General features: G+C 42.2%; 2 protein-coding genes and 1 long non-coding RNA gene across 3 annotated transcripts; 2 read left to right on the plus strand and 1 right to left on the minus strand.

The window, feature by feature from the left end:
• Window positions 1-351: 351 nt before the first annotated feature.
• Window positions 352-5,832, minus strand: LOC115592913 (uncharacterized). The gene is made up of 7 exons (XM_030436175.1): window positions 5,541-5,832; window positions 4,507-4,920; window positions 1,500-1,762; window positions 1,266-1,327; window positions 1,076-1,173; window positions 865-983; window positions 352-759 (listed from the first exon to the last, which is right to left on the minus strand). Exons 1-7 carry the CDS (start codon window positions 5,728-5,730, stop codon window positions 451-453), a joined length of 1,455 nt encoding a protein of 484 aa, XP_030292035.1. The 5' UTR covers window positions 5,731-5,832; the 3' UTR covers window positions 352-450.
• LOC115592930 (uncharacterized) lies at window positions 1,759-3,912 on the plus strand. The gene is made up of 2 exons (XR_003986240.1): window positions 1,759-2,514; window positions 3,026-3,912. It is a non-coding gene; the product is annotated as an uncharacterized LOC115592930 (long non-coding RNA).
• A 3,588-nt stretch (window positions 5,833-9,420) lies between the features above and the next one.
• Window positions 9,421-15,864, plus strand: LOC115592917 (uncharacterized). The gene is made up of 3 exons (XM_030436180.1): window positions 9,421-10,581; window positions 12,654-12,722; window positions 13,147-15,864. The coding sequence occupies exons 1-3, from the start codon at window positions 10,353-10,355 to the stop codon at window positions 14,004-14,006; spliced, it is 1,158 nt and encodes a 385-aa protein (XP_030292040.1). The 5' UTR covers window positions 9,421-10,352; the 3' UTR covers window positions 14,007-15,864.
• Window positions 15,865-16,348: the final 484 nt, after the last annotated feature.

A 16,348-nucleotide genomic window follows, 5' to 3' on the forward strand; every position in this document is an offset into this window, starting at 1 on the left:
ACATATTGACGGAAACTAACCATGATGTATGTGGAGCTTGCGGAGGTGCTAATGACTGTAATTAGTGTATGAATAGCAGCGAAACCACACCTGGCCAGAGAATGTCTGGCCTGGCTTGAATTTCCTCACTCACAACAAGAAAAATCACTTGTGAATGGTTGGCAGATGTGTCACTATTGGTCACCCTGGGTCATTATAAATGTAAAACCAAATAATAATTATATATATATATATGATATGCTATTATGTTGTATATTCATGTTATTGTTATCCTATGGACTACACTATTATTACCATCAAGGGAATGAATTTATTGAGCAAAGGAAAATTTGCCAGGAACGTGTTGTTTATTCAAAGAAAGAGCTTTATTAGCACAAAAACACAACTATGTACAAAGCATAGGAGATCTTTCCACACAACAGATTGGAAGCTCACGAGATGCCCAAAATCCTACAGCACCGTGAAGCCATTGTTTGCCACCTCGGAGCTGTAGGTAACTGGCGGCATTCTGTCTGAATAAGGTCCATTTTGTAGACGTCTGTGGTGCGTTGCCCTGTACTTCGGTATCGCCTCTAATCTCGACTGCAGCGTGGCACAGAGCTTGGTCAGCTCCCGGCTGCGAAAGGACGGAGGTCGCACAATCCATCCAGACACGCCGTCAACGATGCCGTCTTCTTCATCAGACATCAGGTCTATGGTGGCGCACTTCCAAAGGTCCACCTCATCCTCAGCTAGCACACTCTGTCTCGCTTCCAGCAGCTGTAAAAACAATCAATAAAGACAATCAGTACTGCGGGATGCACTGCAAATCACCTGAACAATAGTCACATTGACCAAAAACGGATCTAATCTAATCAGTCTTACCCTCTTTCTCCTCGATCGACTCCGAGCTGAACTCTTTGCAGCTTCCGCCTGCGATGCAAGATCTGGTTGTTTGTACCTGAAGCTCCTGCGTACTGTCTCGTAATATGTCTTACAGGCAGCTGGAAAACAATTAAATGAGAGTGGTTCGAATAAAAAACACAAGTCACAGTAAAATTAAACAGGGAAGGAGGAAACAGTAAAAGTTACTTACACACAATGGCGTCATTATCAGCATCATGTAAATCTGGACTTGCAGACATAGCTCTGAGCAAACAGGAGGTCACGGCCTCGTTATGAGACGAGGATAGTCTGTGAAAATAAAATGTACGGTTAAGATCGGTATCTATTAACGTATCTATTTCCTTATACAGCAGAATGAAAGCACATTCTTTAAATCTTACCCCTGCTCCGGTTTGTAGCGCCTACAATTTGCCTGCGAGTTGTGAAGACGGCGTACTGCTTCCTGTAAATTACAAGACCAAAAAAATACACTTTTATAAAGAAACTTACACTGGTTCTGCTCACATGTTCTTTTACAAGGCTACTAGACTACTTTTAGCTTGGGCTACTTAAAAAAAAAGCTTTGCTTTTAGGCTACTTTTAGCTTAGCTAGCAGTCACCAAACATATTCTTACCGCAATCTTAGGATTGTGCACCCGTCTTCTCTTCTTAGAGTTAGTCTCTTCCACACAGTTTTTCGACTCTATGGTCAGCAACCTGGAGTTTACTACGGTGACCTGCTCATTTACATCAGCAGCAAGCAGAGTAAGCTGACGAGACAGCCCACTGATAGCGTTCAGCAGTTTCTTCTCGTCGGTCTGCAGACTGGATGAAAGGGGTTGATCACGTCCATGCAGAGGAGTTGAAGGGGAGTTGAAGGCGAGATGCTGTCCGGCCACTGTAGATCACGAAACAGCGAAGCAGCAAAAACACAGGAAATGGGGAGAAGGTCTGAGTACAGGAATAAAAACATGTCTGTTTATATGCTCGTCTTGCAAGTACTACTGTATGAGTCATGCCCGTGATTGGACGCGAGCTAGAAGGCTCGTCGGGCACCTATGAAGCTTCGGATATAAACACCGTGTGACGTCAGTTGAAAGATGAAAGTCCAAAGACTGAAGAAAAGACCTTGGCGCTTCTGTGTACATAGCAACACTGAACTCTGTCAGACACAGCATTTTGACCACAGAAAGTGCCATTTCAAAAATGAAAATGGAGTTTAGGAGAAATGTACAGAGCCTGCTGCTGTCCAGACATGACCCAACAGGCGGGAGTTATGTACCGTTGATGTGTAAAGACCTCGAAGATAAGTTGGAGTTGAAGAGATTGATGAAAGTGAAATGCACTCCGAGGACCCAGAAAAAGAAGTGATGAAAGAATCTGAAGAAATGCACCCAGCGACTGACAGTTCAGACAACAGGGAGCGCCACAATTTAACTGTTACACCTGTACAGCTGTGGGCTACAGATATTGTAGCTGTACCTGATCCCCCCTTTAAATTGTCTAGTTAAAATGTGGTTGCTTTCACCGTTGTGTTTATTGTAATAATAATAATAATCAATTATGAATATCGCATTATAATGCATAACTGTATCTTCTGCACAGATGAAACAGCAGATGACCAAAGCATTCATCTTTTCCTGTTATGTGGTAAGCATGAAATTCCCTTTGAATATACTTGCATAAAGTTCCATACATGCCAATCCCGAGCTCAAAATGGGAAAACCCAAAATGTTTCACCCACATTATTGTTTTCCACTCTCAGTACTACTACTGTTACTCTCAGTGTATAGTTTACATTTCTGTTAGGAAACTATGAAAGTAACTAAAATAAACAATTGAATTATAAACAAATCCAAAAATCCCATGAATGAAGTTCCCACAGAGTAATTTTAACAGGTTCATTGCACTAAAGCTAGCTGTTTGAGATGCACATGATCTTCAAACTACAGTTTTAAAATCTTTTCATACTCAAATGGCCATCGTAATGATTGTCTTTTTACTCTCAAATGGACACATTCATGGGCTGAGTATGGTCGTTTGAGGTGCCGAGTATGGGTATTGCATGCATTTTAAATGTGTACTTAACATTTACATAGGATGAGTATGTGACCATACGAGGTTGGAAGAATTCCCTTACGGATTTCATCTGGCTTTACAGGATTTACAGCAGATCAGTGGAAAAAACCGGACAACCATTTACTCACCATTTTGTCTGAAGGGGCTTATCAACAACATACACTATGACATGTGGTTTGACTTTGTGCAGGCCTGTATCATACTCATACTCCATTAATAGCCTGGAAGTAGCAGATGGATACCTGCATTCATTTCTCTCAAAATTTGTTGAACTGTTTGGCTTCATATGCCCTGGACATGTGAATATGGTGCTGAATTTGACAGTATTTTAGGAAGACAAATGGTTGGGACTATGTCATGCAATGCAACAGCTGATATGCTGTAAGTGAAGCACAGTGTTTTGGTGTCAGCAGAAAGACTTCTCTTAGAAAACTGTACAGTGGTGCTTCTATCTCCATTCCACCAGACAATCTTGGAGGAGCCTGACAGACATGCAATGTGTAAACAGGTGACATATCTGAATGCAACTTATTCAATCGATGGATCTAGAGCAGAAAGATCAGCTTGGTAAGTGGTGTGGAAACACTAACAGTTCTGAGGAACCCATCCTTGACCCTCTAGCAGAACTACGACCAGCCATTATAAAGCAGTTTGTAGTTGTTAATGTTGTGTCAAAAGGTACTGCAATCAAACATGTTACTGCACAAGTTTCCTGGCTAGATCCCCATCCTGACAGACATTTTTATGGAGAGCCAATAGAAGTTTGGAGCTTGCAGGGAACAGACACGTTATACCCAGCATCATTTCTGCCTGTTGGGCGCATTGCTGGGAGAAGCAAGACCAAAGAAAAGGTCGCTGTAGTCATGCCACTATGCAGAGTGGTTGAGCTCTAGGAGACTGTGATGTTTACATGGAATGCACATTTTACCTTTGTGGCAAAGCCTGATTAAAACTAATTGTTGAAATAAATTGTTTTGTGTATCTTTTATTACATAACATTGGCCATTGCTAATGACATACACAGTAATAAATCGAGCATACTGTCATTAAATAAATCAATTCAAGTAAAAATTTAAGAGTCTATAATTCTATTTATACCAGAGATTTGGAGTGGAGTCTGGAAAATCTGCATCTCAGGCCAGAAGAAACCAGACTCCCAGGCTGCGGGGGATCAGACATGGGTGAACAATGAAACCTATCATTCAATAGGTTTGACCAGTCACCCACCCCTCCACGTCCCAGTCATCTCTGCTGCCCCCCACCACCTCTTCCACCCCCACTGTTTACTGCTCCATTCTCACCTCTACCGCCCTTTTCACAGCTTTCATGTGATAAGTTAATCGAGCACAATACCTGACCACCTTCCCACAAATTTCACAGGTAAAAGTTTCTCCTCTGTCTGGGTCATCATGTGGGTTGATATGCCTGCATGTTGGCTGAATATTTTCCCACACGTTTTGCAAGTATACGGTTTCTCACCTGTGTGGGTTCTTAGGTGTGAACTTAATAGGGACTTAAATTTAAAAATCTTTCCACATGTGTCACATTTGAAAGAATTCTCACCTGGATGAGTGTTATGTTGAATGTCTGATGAGGTAGAGTTTTTATCTTTTCCGTGACGTCTTTTCTTTTTCTTCGGCTCTCCATCTCCAGCTGATCCTGAGTCTCCATGTTTTCCTCCTTTCTGGTCTCGGCTCTCAGCTACATGAGAGTTGTTAGAGAGGAGCTGGTGGTCACTTGTTGGTTCTGCTTCTCTGTGGTCACTTTCCTCATAAGTTGGAGTCAACATGACGGTATCTGTCTCCACCTTCAGTACAAGCTGCTCTCCCTCCTGACTGGTGCAGAGTTCCTCCTGTTCCTCTTTAATCTCTGGAGGCTCTGGGTCCTTTTGGTCCAGACTGGAGTTCCTCTCCTGGTTACAGAGCTGCTGGTCAGTGAGAACCTCCTCCTCCTTACAGACATGTTGCTGTGGGGGCTCTGGAGGGACAGAGAACAAAAGACAGAGAATTAATAATATCTCTGGTTTCCCCCACCATCAAAAACATGTACATTAGGTTGATTCTCCAGTCCGTGTTCTTGACCGAGGCACTGGCAAACATCTGGAGTTGGTTCTCGGGCCTGACACACACTGCTGCCTCAGGATGGGTTGAATGCAGAGTACCAACTTCACCTTGTTGTATATTGTATGATGCGTGATCGAATAAATACTGAGAAAGTAAAAGCAGTCCTACAACAGACTGGTAACAAAAGCCATAGCCATTAAAACAAGTTGGTCATTTGATAAAAACATCAAGTTAAATAATATTCACAACTCTTTCTGTTGAGTTTTAGAGCTCCTCACATGTTTTGGAACGTTTTGTGTGTAAAATCATCATTTTCTGAGCGGAGTTTCGCCGCGGTCTTCTATAGAACGGAGCCCAGCCGTGCAGCGGACACTCAGAACCTCCGGAGTCCCGGAGTGGAATGAACCAAAACGAGGGAAACACTCGTATGTTCGCTCCATGCAGTGAAACGTGGCTGCGATGCATATGTCCCCCTCTGTGGCCACTCCAGGGCTCTGAACATTAGTGTTATTAAAATAAGAAACTTTTACTCACCTATCCTGTGTAACTTTACTTGGGGTTTCCAGCAGATATCCAGCATGGCGCGCTGCCGATCGATCTCTTCCTCGTACTGGACGATAGTTGTTTTAAAAACTCTGAATATTTCTTCAGCAGCAGCAGTTAGTCGCTCGTTGACAAACTCTCTCAAACTCTCAACTGAACTCATTGTTCTTTGATTACTCATTCAATAATGAGCTGCGCTGTGACTCAGTACCGTCTTCACTTCGTTCATCACACAAAAGAAGCTAACGTTACTAGGTGCTACTATTTACTTCCACTGGGTCCCACGCTCTAAAGCTCCGACAGGGAAAGTGCGGAGTCTTTTTAGTTCCGCCTGAAGACATTTAATTTAGAACTTGTTTAAAACTTTTCTGACTACAGTTTTAAACTTGAAGAAAATGATTAGGCCAACAAAAGTTCTCCAGTTGCCAAGCAGACTCAAAGAGACGTTTAATTATTTTTCCATTTCTTACATGTTATTCAAATTCATGTAATTAACAATATTAAACACCATTTTCATCCTCTTTTCACACACTGTGTTCACACTATGTTTGTGTACTCCTTGTATTAAGGTGTAGATCTACTCTGCTTAATTCCACAAAGAAATGTGGTACTCTATTCTAAACTGCTACTTTGAACTAACCGCTAACTTTTTGGTTTCATACATGGAAGCTACTGTAAAAACAAAGTATTTAACATAGAACTGTTTAGATAAAAGCAGGACACGAGGAGCGATAATAAGTGGGACACATGAGACTGATTTTAACACTTTATTTAAGTAGTTTTTTAAGTTCAAACCACAGAAAAAAACAGACGATGTACAACAAAATAAACAGAACAAAACAAGACGAAACAAAGCAAAATTAGACAAAACAAACTGCCAGCCCACAGTAATATAAACATGAGAAAATGTGTTATACATGTCAGTCCATGTACTGAATATAGAGTACAGAGGTAGATGTTAAAGTCCAACACAGAGTCCAGAGAGCCAGGATCAAAAGGAGAGGCTTGGTTTTACAAAGCACAATGCAATCAGTATAAAACAAAATGAGACAGAAGAATATAGTCCAATGTAACTAGTCCAGGGGAAGAACTTTATCAGTTTGAATGTACTCATTAAAGGGTCCCCAGACTGCAAGGAACTTGTAGTGAGTGTCTGACAGAGTATATTGAATTTCTTCCAGGTAGATACAGGAAACCATATCATTCAACCATTTCTTAAAACAAGGAGGAGAAACTGATTTCCAATCTCTACGAATAAATCGTTTTGCTACGACCATACCAAACATGAGGGCTTGTTGTAGTGATGAGGAAAGTTGGAACAGCCCAATATTATCAGAAGACTGTCAGGGATCAACTGTTTACTATATATAACACTGTACAAGTGGAAAATGTCATCCCAAAAAATCCTAAGCTTAGAGCAGGAACAGAAAAAGTGACCCAGAGTCCCGTCATCTGATTTGCATTTTTTAGATATATTTTACTTCTTCACAAAGGATTTTACATGTATCCCATGGATACAGCGGACTCAAAACATACAGGAGTCAGCTCTCTCGTTTATTCTGGAGAGGAGTTGCTGGCTCTTAGGACGAGCACACCTGGACAGAGACACAACATCCCAACGAAGCTGCGGAGGAGATACCACAGCTGTAAAGAAAGGAACACACCAGCCCAACCGTTGGATGTCTGAAGCATTTGGGGAGATTTGGACGAGGACGGGAACAAATCTGTTCAGTGAGTTCAGCTGCGTTGGAAACTTCTGGAACCGTGCAGACGGTGTCTGCTCCGATTCAACATGCCAAGTCTGAGGAGGTTGGCTGTTGGCCGTCTGAGCCATTGGATACTCTGATTGGCGGTGTGCTGGCTAATCAGCGCGGTGTGTGGGAGGTGCGGAAAACTGTGTGCACATTGTTTTTCTACGCTCATTAAAGGGTAAACACCACCACGGACTGGGATGTGCTGCTGGGTGCACATGATGATGAGGATATCGAGGGGATAACTCACTGTCTCACAGACTAACTCAACTTCTGTGCAGATCTGGTTGCCCCCACCAAGACTGTTCAGTGTTACTCAAATAACAAACCATGGGTAACACAGAGAGTTAAGGCTGTCCTCAACAAGAAGAAAAAGGCCTTCAGGACAAAGGACAAAGAGAAGATGAAGGCAGCACAGTGGGAGGCGAAATGCTTCCTGAGGGAGGCAAAAAAATCCTACAGGGAGAAAAGTGGAGCAGAAGCTGAGGGAGAACAACATGAGGGTGGTCTGGGAAGGTGTCAGAACCATCACAAGCCACAAAGCTAGGACCAGCATAGAGGGGGAGGGTGTGAAGAGAGTTAACGACTGGCCATTCAGACGAGAATGCTCTTTTGTGAAAATGCACATGTATTGCATAATTTTGGCCAGAAAAACGCACTTTTTTGAAAATGGGTCTCAGGCTGGAAAATGTCGGAAAATGCCGCCCTGCCGTTTTCGCATGGACAGCGAATCCGCATACTTTCTAAAAAGATGACGCCACTGCCCCACCCCTCGACCTCTTGCCTTCGACCTCTGAACCCCATGACCTCTCACAACAACAACAACAACAACAGGGGGCGGACCACATGCCCATGTTTGTGCCACAGAAGATATTGAGCCTTTCTTGCAACCTTCTCGCCTTGTAGTTGAGTGTGAGTCACAGCAGCAGTTCGACCTCATTAATGGTCCACACAAACGATTCTGGTGACCTTGTACTAGCCATTTTCATCTTCTTCTTGTTGTGTTTGGTTTCTCCATCTGCTGTCTGTCTGTTCACAGCGCGCAAGCTTTAAGTGCATGTTCCATCTCTTCTTCTCAATTTTTGGTGAATGTCAAGCAGAACCTATATGCCTGGAATATGAACTACAGTGAGGCGAGGCCCATTTGCTGCTGGGTTGCTAGTTGCGTAGGGATACAGCTGGTTCTGCGGTTGACAAAATGTAGTGGCAAAAGAAATGGCGGTCTGATGTCGATGTGTGAATTTTCTCAATACTACGTGCATTTGAACTGATATAGATTGTTTAAGGTAGGCCTTGTTTTAGGTGGTTAAAATTTGCTTTGTAACTGGACTCTGTTCACTTCTGTTCAAAGCTGAGCGCCTGGAGCGACTCTCTGCTTCTCCAAACTGAGGCTGCGCTGATCGGCAATTACCGTAGGGAACAGACCGACTATAGATATGTTCTTTAAATGACCCCACTTCAAAACACAAACATAATGTAAACATACTTTGTGAAAAGAGTATGAAAATGGTGTTAAATATAGTTAATTCAATTAATTCAAATAACATGTAAGAAATTGGAAAAAGAATGAAAAGTCTTTTTGAGTCTGCTTAGCAACTGGAGAACATTTGTTGACCCAGTTATTTTCTTCAAGTTTAAAACTGTAGTCAGATATGTTTTAAACAAGTTCTGAATTAAATGTTTTCAGTCTGAAGCGGAACTAAAAGCCTCCGCACTTCCTCTGTCGGAGCTTTAGAGCGTGGCACCCAGCGGAAGTAAACAGTAGCAGCTAGCAGCATTAGCTGGCTGTGTGTAATGAATGAAGTGAAGACGTTACTGAGTCACAGCGCAGCTCATTATTGAATGAGTAATTAAAGAACAATGAGTTCAGTTGAGAGTTTGAGAGAGTTTGTCAACGAGCGACTAACTGCTGCTGCTGAAGAAATATTCAGCGTTTTTAAAACAACTATCGTCCAGTACGAAGAAGAGATCGATCGGCAGCGCGTCATGCTGGATATCTGCTGGAAACCCCAAGTAAGGTTACACAGGATAGGTGAGTAAAAGTTTCTTATTTTAATAACACTAATGTTCAGAGCCCTGGAGTAGCCACAGAGGGGGACATATGCATCGCAGCCACGTTTCACTACATGGAGCGAACATACGAGTGTTTCCCTCGTTTTGGTTCATTCCACTCCGGGACTCCGGAGGTTCTGAGTGTTCTCTGCACGGCTGGGCTCCGTTCTATAGAAGACCGCGGCGAAACTCCGCTCAGAAAATGATGATTTTACACACAAAACGTTCCGAAACATGTGAGGAGCTCTAAAATTAAACAGAAAGAGGTGTGTCTCATTCAACCTGTTAGGAAGACATTTCGGCATTGATTTTTGGTCAGTGGATCAGATGAGATGGAAGCTATTCGAACAAAAATACGTTTTACCTTAAAAAATATTAATAACAAATATGAGGAGCACTGAAGTCAATATAACAAGGTGTGTCCTCATCACCCAGTGTATTAATACAATTCAGCATCGGTTTGGAGTCAATGGGTTAAATCATAATTGTTTTTGTTTGTGTCAGACAGTAATTTATTGATGGTTTCTAAGTGAAACCCCTGAGTTTCCTTTTACTGCCAACACAGGTGTCGTTTTATTTTTTTGTCAAGTATTTAATTTTATTCATTAAATCAACTGGCTTCACTGCAAAGTGTTATCGGTTTTGTTTTATGGTATTTCACTTTATGTTTTTATCAAATGTCCCAACTTGGCTATTGCGTTTGTTACCATTCCGTTGTAGGACTGCTTTTACTTTCTCAGTATTTATTTGATCACATTTCATACAATATACAACAAGGTGAAGTTAGTACTTTGCATTCAACCCATCCTGAGGCAGCAGTGAGCAGCGTGTGTCAGGCCCGAGAACCAACTCCAGATGTGAGCCAGTGTCTCTGTCAAGGACACGGACTGGAGAATCAACCTCATGTACATGTTTTTGATGGTGGGGGAAACCAGAGATATCATTAATTCTCTGTCTTTTGTTCTCTGTTCCTCCAGAGCTCCCACAGCAACATGTCTGTATGGAGGAGGAGGTTCTCACTGACCAGCAGCTCTGTAACCAGGAGAGGAAATCCAGTCTGGACCAAGAGGACCCAGAGCCTCCAGAGATTAAAGAGGAACAGGAGGAACTCTGCACCAGTCAGGAGGGAGAGCAGCTTGTACTGAAGGTGGAGACGTATACCGTCATGTTGCCGCCAACTTATGAGGAAAGTGACCACAGTGAGGCAGAACCAACAAGTGACCACACAGGTGAGAGGCCGTATTCTTGCAAAACATGTAGGAAGACTTTTAATCAACCCAGTGCCTTAACAGTTCACATGAGAAGCCACAGGTGAGAAACCATAATTTTGCCTGGGCAAAGTTTGTCTGATCAGAATCAGACCTGGATGTTCACCTGTGTGCAGGGTTGTCTTTGCCTGCGGAACTCCACGAACAACTCTCTGGTCTTCCTGGTTTTGAGCTGGAGGTGGTTCCGCTGGCACCAGTCCACAAAGTCCTTAATAGGCTCTCTGTAGACTTTGTATTCCCCCCGAGAACTAACTCCAGATGTTACCCATATCGTCGATGTCCGATGAAAACCGCGTATCTCCACTTTTTAGGATTTTGACTTCTTATCATTTATGGAATGCACCCCTTCTCCTCTGTCTACTGTTAGTGTTCAACATCTAAATGACCAATAAGAAGAGGTTTTATTAGGTGTTTCATTTATACCGCGTATTTCCATTGGATGTCAGAAGTGTCCATCAAACTGCGTATCTCCACGCCCCTTTGGAATTGCATCAGCGACATCAGCTAGTCGCCACTCGTCACTTTCTTCGTGCAGTCAAGGTAAAGTATCACCATAAGCCTCTTGTTTGATGACTGTATTCAAGTTTGTACTAACTTTAGTTAACATTCATTCACGTTGACATTTGTATGGATTACTTTATATTGGTAATTCTTTACCACTCAATGCTAATGGATAGGGTGTAACTCTTGATAGCATGCTAACTAGCTTGCTAATAAATGGTGCCTTGATCTGTATTGTGATTAGACAGATATTTGCTTAAAATCAAACATGGGGTTTTCCGCCGTCAAACTAAGCTAAGTTAACGCTATCCACCGGACTATTTACCATGTTCTTAAACTTTTTATACCATGTATATCTGGCAGACTTCAAACTTAAAGCATCTAGGCTAATGTCGCTGCATCGAGTGACCCCTCAGTTTACTTAATATTACTGGCCCTATGTAGTGTGTCAGCAGCCCATCGTTATCATGTGTTATTTACTTATACATTTCATTACTTACCGAGATGTGTTCATAAATGTGTCATTTCTCCAATTTAGTACCTTAAAATGATGTAGACTGTTGCATGTACTGTGTAGGGCTGCGTACCGAACTTCGGTTCTTTTATGGCACTGACTGAAAGGCTTTCAGTCGTACCAGGTGTCAAAAATTGCCTCGTCTTTCGGTGCCAAGTTTCGGTCCCCAGAGGTTAATCAAGTGATCAAGATTTGATCATACTGCCTGTGATTGGCTGTACGTTACATGTGATTGCGGCATGCAGGAAAAATACAAACGTGGTTACCAGAGACGGTTACGCCCACAGACGGGGTTCAAGTGTAGCAGTGTTGTGAACTGTAGTTGTGTGTGTCATCAAACTGGTTAAAAAACTGAGGTCAAAAGCATGGCTCCATTTTAGCAAGATTGATGAAAAGTCACTGTTGCTCGGGCCAGCAACACGACTAACTAGAGATTGACAGTAACAGATAAAGCTTAGCTTGTAAAGATGTGCTAATCAGGGTTGGCTGGTTAAACGGCTCGCCTAACGTTCACTGTTAAGTTTATCTTCTCCTCACAGTAGACACAATCAAACTGTTAGCATTTTTTTTTTTCTGTAAGAAAACTGCTTGGAGTGGAAAAATACCAAAGCTGAAAAGTAAAACTCAAGATTTGTACTGTAATGTGTTATCTAATTTTCTTTTTGTTGGAATTGATATTATAAAATTGGTATCGAAAAAATAATCGTTCAGGAAGCGGTATTAAAGTGAAGGTATCAGTATTGGTACCGGTAAAGAAATTTTTTGATTGATGCCCTAGCACTGTGCATTCTGTTTTCTCTTTTTCAGGATAGACATGTCTTTTTCTTTAGAGGAGCTTTGTGTGTTGATCAATGTAAAGTAAGATAGGGAACTTGAGGCAGAGACAGGGGCGGTGGTAGACAGCAGTGAGGAAGAAGGTTTGTGGAAAACTAGGATTAACTAGGAAGCTACTAGCAACATTGAATTATGTCAACATTGCGTTCAGTGTGTACTAAATGTGTTCCTCTTTCTTTTCAAGATGAAGTTGAATGTGACCAGGTTGATTCTCCTGATGATGATTTTGTCCCTGACGAATCTGGAAATGAAGGTATTATTATTATTATTATTATTTTTATTATCATTAACAATTGTTTTATTTCTGTACAGTGTTTCTCAATCCTGGTCCTGTGGACCCACTGCCCTGCATGTTTTAGATTCAACACACCTGATTCAGATGATCAGCTTATCATCAAGCTCTGCAGAAGCCTGACAATGACCCATTCTTTTGAATCAAGTGTGTTGGAGCAGGTAAACCTCTAAAACATGCAGGGCAGTGGGTCCCCAGGACCAGGATTGAGAAACACTGGAGAAACTTTCATACAAAAAATGCAACTCAAAGGGCTTCACAGATCATAATGGAGTAAGAAGTAAAATGGCACTAAATAACATAGACACACTCTGAGGCACAGAGACACACAGAGAACAATGTCCATTTACAGAATATTTATTTTCTCTGTTTTTCTTGTAAACAGGAGAAGGAGTTGAGGAGGACTCCTCAGCTGATGAGGCTCGTCTGGGAAGGCCGAGGAAGAGGGCAAATCCAGAGAACTGGAGGGTGAACATCCACAAAAGAAGGAGAATGAGGGGCCAATCCTATCAGGGGAGGAAGAATCAAGAGCCAGTGTTGAAGGAAGAAAAACAAATGGGGAAGCCATGCCAGTCTGCAGCTTGTCAAAAGTCCACTAAACTGCACTGCAGAGAAGTAGAGGAATTGAAGAGGGAGAAGATCTTTAAGTACTTCTGGGGGAAATTAGACTGGAAAGAGAGGAAAATATTTGTTAAGTCTTCAGTAGAGATGTGCAGTGTTAAGCGGCGGCGGACAGGAGCAGAGGAATCCAGGAGGTCAACATCCATTTTTTGTCACCTTGTCGTGGATGGTAGAAGACTGCGAGTATGCCAACGCATGTTCCTGTCAACCCTCGGCATAAAGCAGTGGTCTTTTTTGAAGTGGATAGGAAGAAGAGGGGAAAGTCCTGAAAAAACTGAGAGAGTGAGGGTGAGGATAGAACAGCAAGACTTCCTGAAGACCTTCCTTCTGGACCTTCCAAAAGTTCCATCTCACTACTGTAGGTCCTCGTCATCTAAGATGTACCTGGAGCCTGTTTTCAAGTCCATCAGTCAGCTCCACACGGAGTACAAGCGCTCTAGTGCAGAACGTGGCATCCAGCCTCTGTCAAGGAAAGTCTTTTCCAATGTTTTTAATGACTTAAATCTGTCCCTTTTTCACCCAAAGAAAACCAGTGCGATACCTGCTGTGCATTCAAGGCTGGGAACATCGAAGCTGCGACATGGGAGGAGCACTGCATTAAAAAAGACACTGCATGAGCTATGACACAAAAGGACAAAGAAGAGGCAGGTGAGAAGACCTTGGTGGCATGCATGGATCTAGAGGGGCTCCTGCTCTGCCCCAAGCTGCAAGCATCCGCCCTCTATTATAAGACTAAGCTCAGTGTCCATAACTTCACCATCTTTGACATGACATCACATGATGCGACAAATTACTTGTAGTATGAGGGTGAAGCTGATCTCTCTGCCAACGAGTTTGCTTCATGCATCGAGAACTTTCTTGAAGCAACCCCCTCGTATGAAGAGTACATCCTATGGAATGATGGATGTGGCTACCAGAACCAAAACCTGCTCTTAAGCAATGCCGTCCTTAAGTTTGCTACTGAAGAACATCAGAGTCACCACAGTGTCCCCACTGTACATATCCAGCCAGATCATTAGAGAGCTGAAGTTCAAACACCTGCAAGAACTGAAGAAGGTGTTGCTCAAGGACTTCCACGGCTTCTATGATGGACTCGACCATGAGTGATGCCCATCACCAGCTGGAATCCCGCACTCACGCACACACACAAATTAGGGGTGGAACGGTTCACAAAATCCACGGTTTGGTTCATATCATGGTTTTGTGGTCACGGTTTTCGGTTCAGTTCAGTATACGCTGATCGTTAGGAAAATCAATTATGTCTTGTATTGTCAGTTTAAAACTGGAAGAATGAGGCAGTCTGATATTTGATACATCATTGTGATAGTCTTAGGTTAAAAGTAGGTAAGATTCTGGCACTGCAAGAGAGGAGACATTGCTAGTTCCAACATGCTTTTCATTTATTTGGCAAAGAAAGTTATCTTTAACCCCTTAAGGAACACCGTTCCTACATAAGAACACCCTTGTGTTTAGACGGAAACCAAAACCTGTGTTCAAACCTCTGTAACTCTGTGTCAGTATGTCATAGAATCACTTCTAGAAAAAACTTGAGGGTGTTATCACCTCTTATCCCTGAGTCTCAAACTATGTGGGAGCTGTCATGCTTTTAATTTCGGTACGTCATTTTGGAAAAAGAACCTTAAAATGGGGGCGTTCATTAAGAGGTTAACAAATGCCAAGAACAAATAGTTATTCACTGTCACTAATGTAATGTAATGGGCAGCCACAGTCAGGAAACTCTCAGTAGCCCTGGAGGTGTTATTGTTAGCATAAACAACATGTATTGCACAATGCTTGCACACTGTCGCACTTTTGTCAACAACTTTCGTACCGCCGTCATCATAGGTCACTCTAAATGCAAAGTGATCCCATACAGCTGTCCTATACAGTGCTGCTGGCGCATCTTGTAGCTCCGACTCTTTCCCACTCACCATGCCGACACATGTCTCCACAGCTGACCCAAAGGTACTCTATTACTATCTGCTACACCGCTTCGCTTCTTCTTCTTGTCTACTGGCGGTTGGCATCCAGCTCAGTACCACCACCTACTGCTCTGGAGTGTACACGCTTCGCCTCGTTAGTAAATGAGAAAAAGAAGTTGCGCGTGCCTATGAACCGAACGGTACACACGCGCCCCGAACCGTGACTAGCGTACCGAAAGGGACGGATTTTTTTAATGAACCGTTCCACCCCTAACACAAATGTACATAGGCCCAATTGGTTACAGTTTGTTTGAGGTTATTGGTGGTTAAGTGTAATTGTATTTTAACATGATTTTGTGATGGCTTTACTGATTTTAAATGATATTTTTTATAAAAGTAAAAAGTATTATAATTGATAATTGATATCTAATTGTTAATTTTTCCAGATTGTGCATGGACAATAGGTTGTGACCATAATTTTATTGTACTAATTGTTCAGATTTTTGTCATGTCTCTACATTTAGCCTATATTGAATGTTGATTAAATTGATTTTACTTTATTTGGTCATCACTGTCTGCTAACATTATTCACAATGTAAAGATTGTTAAATGATTAACATGATTTTTAAAACATGCAATAGCTTATCATTTAGCTTGGATAGCATCAGAAGATATGCTGTTGAATAGTGTTTCTCAATCCTGGTCCTGGGGACCCACTGCCCTGCATGTGTGAGATGTTTACCTGATTCAGATGATAAGCTTATCATCAAGCTCTGCAGAAGCTTGATAATGACCTATTCTTTTGACTCAACTGTGCTGGAGCGGGGAAACTTCTAAAACATGCAGGGCAGTGGGTCCCCAGGACCAGGGTAGAAACTACCAGTAACTTTAGGAGGCAAACACTGCAGTTTCTTTTATCAAAGCATCTTAATAGCCAACGCATGTGTTTTGGCCAAAAGGTAAGTTTTTGTAGTAACTTGTACAGTGTAGTGTTGTGGAGAAATTGAGAAATTATGCTAGGAGTCCAGAATGATAGCTTTAAAT

This window comes from Sparus aurata, chromosome 12 (genome assembly GCF_900880675.1).
Source record: "Sparus aurata chromosome 12, fSpaAur1.1, whole genome shotgun sequence".
In the NCBI taxonomy this organism is placed as follows: domain Eukaryota; kingdom Metazoa; phylum Chordata; class Actinopteri; order Spariformes; family Sparidae; genus Sparus; species Sparus aurata.

What these genes read in the sequence shown, in the direction of transcription:
- LOC115592913 (XM_030436175.1), bottom strand. Translation starts at nt 5,730, where the DNA reads ATGAGTAATCAAAGAACAATGAGTTCAGTTGAGAGTTTGAGAGAGTTT. An exon ending in CGCTACAAACCGGAGCAGGG is followed by an intron (nt 1,174 to 1,265) that starts GTAAGATTTAAA and finishes TTATTTTCACAG; the next exon opens with ACTATCCTCGTCTCATAACG. An exon ending in GTCGATCGAGGAGAAAGAGG is followed by an intron (nt 760 to 864) that starts GTAAGACTGATT and finishes TTGTTTTTACAG; the next exon opens with CTGCTGGAAGCGAGACAGAG.
- LOC115592917 (XM_030436180.1), top strand. Translation starts at nt 10,353, where the DNA reads ATGGAGGAGGAGGTTCTCACTGACCAGCAGCTCTGTAACCAGGAGAGG. An exon ending in ACCAACAAGTGACCACACAG is followed by an intron (nt 10,582 to 12,653) that starts GTGAGAGGCCGT and finishes TTTCTTTTCAAG; the next exon opens with ATGAAGTTGAATGTGACCAG. An exon ending in TGACGAATCTGGAAATGAAG is followed by an intron (nt 12,723 to 13,146) that starts GTATTATTATTA and finishes TCTTGTAAACAG; the next exon opens with GAGAAGGAGTTGAGGAGGAC.